An 8,938-nucleotide genomic window follows, 5' to 3' on the forward strand; every position below is an offset into this window, starting at 1 on the left:
CTTTTGAATCATGTGATTAATGAGCATACAAATGCTTAGTTGACCTGAAAAGACCAGGGAAAATATATAGTATGAGGGCTGAATCCAAGGCATTTGGATGACTGACAATGGAATGTTATTTACTCCCTGAAATTGGCAGGGCAGGGCTTGTTGGGTTATGTACACATGACATTCACTTCTGACATTTACATCAATCAGGGTAAGATTTCACATAAATCCTTTTAAGATCATACAGTGATTGATGTGACATTTGCGTAAGATTTATGAGATGTGTTTACAACTTGATTTGTGTCCTCAGAATGGACAGTGTAATGTATTTGCTATCTGTTGTTATGGGGGTTAAATGGGGTTCAATACACATTGGACTGGTAGCGTCTGGCTCGCTCTCTATTTTAGATGATAGCACTCAAGACCAGGCGTTATCTACTGGGACTGCCTGGGGATCCAGGGTATCACCGAACTAATGGCATTCATGTCATACCAGGCATGTGTGTGCACGCAAGCACACACATCCCCAGACCTCCACTCGCTGCAGTTATCCATTATGGTGGTCTTTCAACCTTGCCTTATCACTGGCAGGGCTGGAATAGAGATGAAGGTTATCTCCATCTCTTCATTCAAATACTCAATCATGGACACTCTTACTGACAGTTGTCTGCTTTGTGTGATGTCTTGTTGTCTCTACCTTCTTGTCCTTTGTGCTGTTGTCTGTGCCCAATAATGTTTGTACCATGTGTTGCGCTGCTACCAAGTTGTGTTGCTACCATGCTGTGTTGTCATGTGTTTCTAGCCATGCTATGTTGTTGTCTTAGGTCTCTGTTTATGTGTTGTGTTGTGTCTCTTGTCGTGATATGTGTTTTGTCCTATATTTATATTGTATTTATTTTAATCCCAGGCTTCAGTCCCCGCAGGAGGCCTTTTGCCTTTTGGTAGGGCGTCATTGTCAATAAGAATTTGTTCTTAACTGACTTGCCTAGTTAAATAAAGGTTAAATAAAAAATAAATATAGACAGATGTAGACAATGCAGGTAGTCATCTTGAGTGGTTGGCACTTTGAACTGAAGGGTACTACAGACACGTACAAATGGTATATCCTTTTCTCTTTACCAATTGAATGTCCTGGTACAGCATTTTTTTCAATATAACATAAAATGCTAAAATAACTTTTGAATGTACAAATCCATAAACACTTTTGTACAGTATGTGGTCTGTGTATGTGTTGATTTGTTTGATAACTAGTGTCAGTAACAGTTATTTAACTCTTACATAACAAAGCAATAGATGTCCCCAATGACTTTTGAAGAATAAGGTATTTGGGTTTTCCTGCCTTTGCATGCCTTCTGTAAGCAGAAGCCGATTTGTGCAATCAGACTTTTTTAAGTGTTTATTTGGGGAAGTGAATTGGTAAGGTCAGCTTTGACTATGAGGTTACATACTTGTTTCGAATTACAGCCCCTATGCCAAACACCGCTCTTACGCCAAGCCAAACACTACATTTGACAGTCAACGAACACTAACTAAACTTTCAAGTCCATTTCCTCCTCATTCTCGTAAAGATTTCCTGCTGAACCCTGCCTCGGGCTGCCCCCCTGAAACAGACCACCCCGACAAAGCAGTTTTATGTGAATAGACACAGGGGACATTAGCATGATATGGAGATGGAGAAACTTAGACTGCCGGCCGAAAGAAAGAAAATATTTGGACAGACACCAGGTTAGAACTCCAGCAGTTCAATAGGTTTGCGACGATGGCAACATTAGGTTTAAAGTTTCAGGCCCTGTGTTTTGTTTTGTCCACACCCATTGCCTGGAAGCGCTCTCCGACAGCCATAAATAATATCATACATTTGGAAAAAGTTTGTCTTAAAGGAAGATTATGTTGTTGTTTTTTCTTCTGTGATTTGGAAATTGAAGGTGGCTTTTGCGGGGACCGAGGGGGAGAGTAGGGGGTATGTTGGACTCCTGAAGAAGGCGTTTGGATGACTGACAGTGTAGAGTTATTTACTGCCTGAAATTGGCAGGGCAGGGCCTTGTTGGGTTAATATACGAGCCGGGTCTATCGGTGGTGCCTTTTAAAAGGTAACAGTGTGCCTAACTGAAATGTGACCACTCAGCATTTACTCACGATGTCAGGACATCTGGGAGACCGACGGAGCTACACTGAGACTACAGTGAGACTACACTGAGACCCAGCCACCGACCGCTAGCATTGTCACAGCACAACCGCACATATTTCTTGCTCTCGCCATACTGTGCATGTACTGTACAGTGTGTTTATATCGATGCATTATTTTAAATTGTGCTCAATGTTATTGTGTCTTTTTGCAGGTTGTTTTTCTTCTTTGGTTTCCATACAGGTGTATGATCTTAATTTGCGCCAGTTTGCTACAGCAGGAAAAGAATCCTGCAGCAAGGGGAATGTAAATTATTATGTGTGTTAGAATTAATGGACATTTTTCTGGATGTTGATACATTTTTCGTAGGGGAAAATCAAGTCTGATCATTTCAAAGTAGAAATTACAAACATCAAAATCCTTTTTAAACCTCAAATACACTGCAAGTTTTATATTTCCTGCATTGCAGGATAGTTCTCCTACAACAGGGTGATCAAATTAAGACCCTACATCTGTATGTATTCATATTTAGTCATTTCTGCTGTAGCAACAGTTTCGCACAAGTCTTGAGTGTTTTATTCTCTTGGAAAGGTGCTACTGGCTTACGTTACTCTTTTATTTATTGGATGAACAAATGGGGTTTTATTCACAATTGTATGATCATCTTTCACCATTCTGATAAGATAAATGAATACAGCTGGAAGAAAACAGAAAGGGCTGTCTCTCTGGTACTGTAGCTTTAGGACTTTGTGAGTTATGATCTCCAATATGAACCTCTAATGATGAATATGTAGGCATTCTTAACCACCAGTCCTCAAGTCACCCTCTTGCACGAGGCCCACTTTCTCACATGTTTGATGTTATGTTGTTGTAGGCAGTGGAATTTGAAGAGAGAAAGAAGGAAAAAGGGTTGCCCTTTTTCTAACAAGCAAGTGAAAAGGTTGTCTGTGCGCCGAGCTTTAACCAAAGACTCATTCTGATGCTTAACAGACACCCACTTTCTCCAAACAAATGGAATATGCCTCCTCCTCAAAGCTATCTATTTTTGATATTTGAATCTGTTCATATCAACCTAACAACACGTCACACAGAGCTTAATCCTCACTTCTGACGAATGAAGTATGTGAGAATGTCAAGTACTGTAAGGGAATGAATCCAAGTGTGTGTGTTCATGTGTATGCGTGCACACTGTTTGCGCTGCCTGTGTGTGTGTGTGCGTGCGTGCACGCTTACAGCAGTTTGTCTGCCTGTCCTGTCTACCTTGAGCTGGCCTCTAACATACCCTCCTCTCGCCAGGAACATGAGCAGGCTGCCAACACAGACTAGAGACAGACCTCCTCTCTACTCTAGTCTGGAATTCAATCAAACCTGCTCTGCAACTACCCCACAGTGCAGATACACATGAATGAACCTGTTTGTTTTCTGGACTGCTGTTGAAGACTTATTTGAGAAAATAATAGTTACAAGTTAATGTGCAGGTATAGTAGTTTGCCAAGTTCCTGCAGTGGTGGCGGTGATGATGATGAGGAGGATGATGATGATGATGGTAGTGGTGGTGATGATGGGGGCACAGGGTGTGGCATAATTATATACACTACGATACAATACTTGCCTTTTTGGTCCATTTGCGCAGATATTCTTTAATTATTGCTGCTGCAGTACCCAACCTGACAAAAAACACACACATCACAGGCTGCCGTAGCAGTGCCACCGGAACAAATATGGCCTTGTTTAAGGGCAAAACGGCAGTCGATAGCATATAGGGTGTTGAAGCCTCCAGTTGCCGGCTCACTCCCTGCAAATTCCCCCCCAACCAGCTCGGCGATTCGAAACGGCAATCCTCTGGTTACCCTGTTATTACCCAGCTGTAATGTGTGAATTGCTACCTGTGTTATATCACCATGAGGGGAAAAAATGATGACAAAAAATACCAGTGCTGCTGATACTGATATTAATACTAATGATGACTGTTATGCATTCCCCCCCCCCAGAAAAGCCCACCTGATCCTGCGCAGGGTGGAGAGGATCAGCCGGTACTGCCGTGCCCTGCTCCACAGCGCCTACATCCAGAGCCGCACCGACACCATGGCCTACATGTTCTGTCGCAACGAGGAGGTTCAGCCCCCTAGCAGCGTGTGGCATAGCTCCCTGCAAGAGACCCGCACTGCCTGCATGGAGAAACTGATCTCAGTACAGCGCAACACATACGGCAACGCCAAGCTCCGATGAGACAGGCCGCGAGACGACACCACGGTAGCCTCCTCCTCCTTGCTTCTGGTCTCTCCACTGACTGGTGTTTTTCCAAACCAGGAGAGCCCTGAAACCTCAACACCACTGGACATTGTTAGAATAATTACTGTCAAACGCCCTCAAAAATCATTTTTTAAATTAGAAAAAAGTGCTAGAACTGCTTGAAGAGGAAAGACGGTTTGGATGTACATGCCAGTGACTACTGACCACTACTATCAATGAGGAGGAGCGGTGTGAGCATGTAAATTATCATTCAACCCAAAGCAAATTGGTTGGAAAAAAATACTGAATGTAATATTGCAGTTTGTCATGGTGCTTCGGCTCTGGAAGCTTACCAGGGCAACAAACAAACAAACGAAAAGCAACTCCCTGTATGTCTCTCCTCTTGGCTGGAGCAATGGGAAGGAGACCGTTAAGAGTGGTATTATCATTTCGATTTTATTTTGATCATTTGTAATACTTGAGCATATCACCACTTTAACAACGCTTTATAGTCTCTTTACAGCAGACAACATAGTGTTTATAATGAAGACTACAGAGAAATCCTTCGAGCCGGATTGTGATGTTATCAGCTGTATTGTACTGTGTGTGAATAACGCTTGGCAGTTAGAGAAGTCCTTAATAACTAGCCATGTTTCATTTTTTGTTTGTTTGTTGTTGTTTATCTCCTCACAAGTTAGTTGACAGACGTGGAGAGCTCCAAAACCGCAGGGAAAATACATATTTAAAAATAGTCCTTTATTGTGGTCATCTGGTAAAGAAAGTGAAGAAAAGAGAAAAGCAAACATTTTTATAGAAAAATCTTTTAAAGAATTTCAAGAGTTTATGCTAAATGTATGGATTGTTTGATTGTATGGATCTTTTAGGATCCCTTCCTTCAAGGAAACTTTTACTTGACTTTCCATCGCTCAAGAGCCATGGACATAAAAATCCAACTCATTGTTTTTTAATTGATTTGCATTTCATGTTATATCAATTGTGATAGTAAATTATTATATTGTAAATATAAAGTTGTACATAACATGTGTATTATTATGTGGCTTTGATTGTCTTTTTTCGAAAGAATGCGAAATATTAAATACTATACCACAAGCATCAGCATTATTTTCCACAAGAAGGAGACACGAGCTCTTTTTAACCAATTGATTCACATCTGCGATATAGGCTACACGACAAACCCTGGGCTAGAGAGAAAGTGAAAGATTATAATGAACCCAAAACACATGCATCCTCTCATGGAATTATTCAAATACAACAGCTGCAAATGTGAACTTGTATGTAACGTCCCTCAGAATTAACTGTGAATACTTTCCTACAACAGCTAGCCCTACACTCTGCTTACGGTAGGTAAGCAACAACATGCACTGGAGCTTTTCGACCGTCAATAGTGACCCATTATGCTAGTGGACCTCGTACTAAATATTTACATTCATTTCCAAGGGGTAAAATCTCTCTTTCTCTCGATCCTCTGTGTGTTTGTGCTGGGAAACGTTCTATTTTTCCATCTCCACGCCACAAACTATTCCTTTACACTCAGGTCCAGTCTCTTTCCACTCATGCAACATTAACTAACTGTGCTTTAAGAATCAGTAGCCTGATGTTCATTCTCGCAAATTAGGCCATTGATGTCACTGGGGTGCCAAGAACAGCACTCGGGTTTCCATGTCAAGGAATGAAGGCCCTACATTTGGATTCATACTTCATTCATTACTACTGTTTTGATAGTAGTTCTTGACATTTTTATATCCATAAAATCAAATTGAGGATGTCCAGGTGGGTGTCCATATGGGTAACACTTCAATGCACGTAGTATTATCTCTAGGACATTGGCTATGATATCTGACAAGGTTATCATGAGACTAGTATCAGGTTATATGTAGAAATGTATATAATTTTTTCAAATGTATTGGAAACTCATGAAAGACAAATGAGCAACACTTAGCCAGTGTTTTATTTCTACACAGTACATGACGGAAAGTAACATGATTGTCATCGTGAATGAGGATCCATTCTATAGTATTCTGTATAGTATGCATCATCAGACACCTGCTTGCCATGTACCAGAGCACCGGAAATATAATTCCAACTGTGAAAAAACAAAATTCGAGGAAATATCGTGTGAAACACAAAAGTCTGATCTGTTGTATGTTCCTGAAATGGACCTAACAGAATGGATGAGAGAGAGAGGGGTACTGATGGATACCTTTACAGTGTTGGGGAGGGTCAGTTCTAAATCCATTGAAAAGTGGGAAAGAGTAAGCAAATACCTGTGGTAGTATTGAGGAAGGATAGTTGAGGTGTTGTTTGGTTGGTGCCATTCAGTCTATGAGGGTGAGTTCAAGGGGAATGGTGTTCACTGTTATACAACGGGTGGGTCAAATAATGGATGCTGATGGGTTAAAACCGCATTCCAGCAGTTGCCTATTCCATAAGTTACCACCGACTAAAGCTATGACGTTGAAATGCTTATTTACTCTGTTCCATCTCACTGCACAATCCACTGTCTCATCAGCCCAGCCAGGCAATTTATAAACTTGATCTCCACTACAACAAGCATCTTGATATTATCTCCCATTTCTTTTAGACTAGGATTTGGAGATTTGTATAGAGATTTGTATAAACCTTGCTGTCTGTCTCTCCAACATTTGCAACATTGTTTCAATATTGAAATTCGATCTCCAGCTGTCCCATAGTAATTAACGTGTCGGGAGTCGGGACAAGACAGATAGGCAGACATCTTTTCTCAGGCAGTGGAAATTATGAATCAGTTTGTATAATTTGTATGTATAAATATAAAAGGAATGTCAATAGAAAACAGGTCATACGAAACGATATGCAGCTAGTTTGCAGTCTTTCCAGTTTGAAGTGATTGTGTTAGCTGTGTTGTTGGCTAGCTCCTGAAACAACAGTGTCCTGACGAGAGAGCACATTTTCGATGCCAGGCGAAATCATGCATTGTTATGGATGTATCCAAATAAATGTCACTAGAAAACAGCTTAAACACACGCAAATGCAGCTACTTTTCTGTTATTCTGGCTCCACTGTTTGATGTGACTGTAACTTAGCCGTAGTTGGCTAGCAAGCAAGGGAAATGAATGTTGACAGCCAGTATGGCAATGGAAAATTTAGAACGAACGACTGGGTCACGTCCACAGATACAGAACAAAAAGACTTAATGACTGGATCGTGCCTCTGGCAACCGAACCAATCTAACGAACGACCAGCCGAATTGGGTAGCAACCTGAGATTTGTGTCGGGACTATATCTCGTGGAATGATGAAATAGTATGAATAAATTCATCGAAATAAAAAAAAGAATGTGAAAATATGTCAATCATTATTTGAATATGTCAGTAACCTGCTGTATAAAAGTGATAATGCCTGTGTTTGGAGGACATATCGGTACAACACCATGCCAATATATCCTCCAAACACTGGCTTCTCTGGCATTATCGCTTAATTAAAATCCTCTTTCCTCTAGTTTTTTTGTTTTTCTTTCCACAAAAAAAGAAGGAAAGTTTTGGTCATTTATTTTCAACTGACTGCTCCGTGACCCAGAAAATGACCACATGACGCTTTATTCATCTTGACAACAAATAAATGACGTTTGATTTTGTATATGACTGTTTTAAGACAATTGACAACAGTGTTTGTATAAAGCCTGTGTTGTGCATTATGGTATTAGTAGTATTCTGTACTTTCAGGATGGTACTTTGTGATGGTAGACAATGCACAATGTATTTTTCTTATATTGCCTCTGGTAAAAATCCAAGAGCTACCCCAAACAGATAATACATGGTTTTGCAAATACAATCATCATAGAATATAATTATTTACATCTTAAAATATATATGCTGAACAATCGGGTACGAAACATTGCAATAATTCCACTAAATATCCACATAATATGTATATACTATATTTTATACTTTCCACTTAGAAAAGGACCATTAATTTTTCATTTTTGTGCGTGGGAATAAGAAATTAACACAAGTGGACCATTCTTTAATCAGGAGCCTGTGAGAGGTACTTGAATAAAATGTACTGCTTTTAGCAAAGCTAGCTAACACCACAGAATTTCAACTGTTTACTCATGTCTGGTTTGTAGCTAGTTTGTGTTTGTGAGAATCCCCTCCCATTCACAATATGGACTAAAATAAGTTATGTCTACTCTATGTAAAGCGGCGGTGTAAAGTACTTAAGTAAAAATACTTTAAAGTACGACTTATGTCGTTTTTTGTGTATCCGTACTCTACTATTAATATTTTTGACAACTTTTACTTCACTACATTCCTAAGAAAATAATGTACTTTTTACTACATACATTTTCCCTGACACCCTAAAGTACTCGTAACATTTTGAATGATTAGCAGGACAGGAAAATTGTCAAATTAACGCACTTATCAAGAGAACGTCCCTGGTCATCCCTACGGCCTCTAATCTGGCTCTCTAAACACACATGCTTCATTTGTGTGTTGGAGTGTGCCCCTAGCTATCCGTTAAAAAAAGCAGATGGTGCCATTTGATTTGCTTAATATAAGGAATTGTAAATGATTTATACTTTTACTTTTGATAC

The 8,938-nt window shown here is 40.0% G+C and overlaps 1 protein-coding gene across 2 annotated transcripts in view; it reads left to right on the forward strand.

The window, feature by feature from the left end:
- The window catches only part of LOC135544450 (astrotactin-2-like), a 501,862-nt gene extending 496,407 nt beyond the window's left edge, over window positions 1-5,455 (forward strand). For both annotated transcript variants that reach the window (XM_064972062.1, XM_064972063.1), the window contains one exon: window positions 4,105-5,455. In XM_064972062.1, the coding sequence (XP_064828134.1) occupies window positions 4,105-4,342 (238 nt within the window). In that variant the 3' untranslated portion in view covers window positions 4,343-5,455. The remainder of the gene's footprint in view (window positions 1-4,104) is intronic.
- The last annotated feature ends 3,483 nt before the right edge of the window (window positions 5,456-8,938 follow it).

This window comes from Oncorhynchus masou, chromosome 8, assembly GCF_036934945.1.
Source record: "Oncorhynchus masou masou isolate Uvic2021 chromosome 8, UVic_Omas_1.1, whole genome shotgun sequence".
Classification (NCBI taxonomy): Eukaryota; Metazoa; Chordata; class Actinopteri; order Salmoniformes; family Salmonidae; genus Oncorhynchus; species Oncorhynchus masou.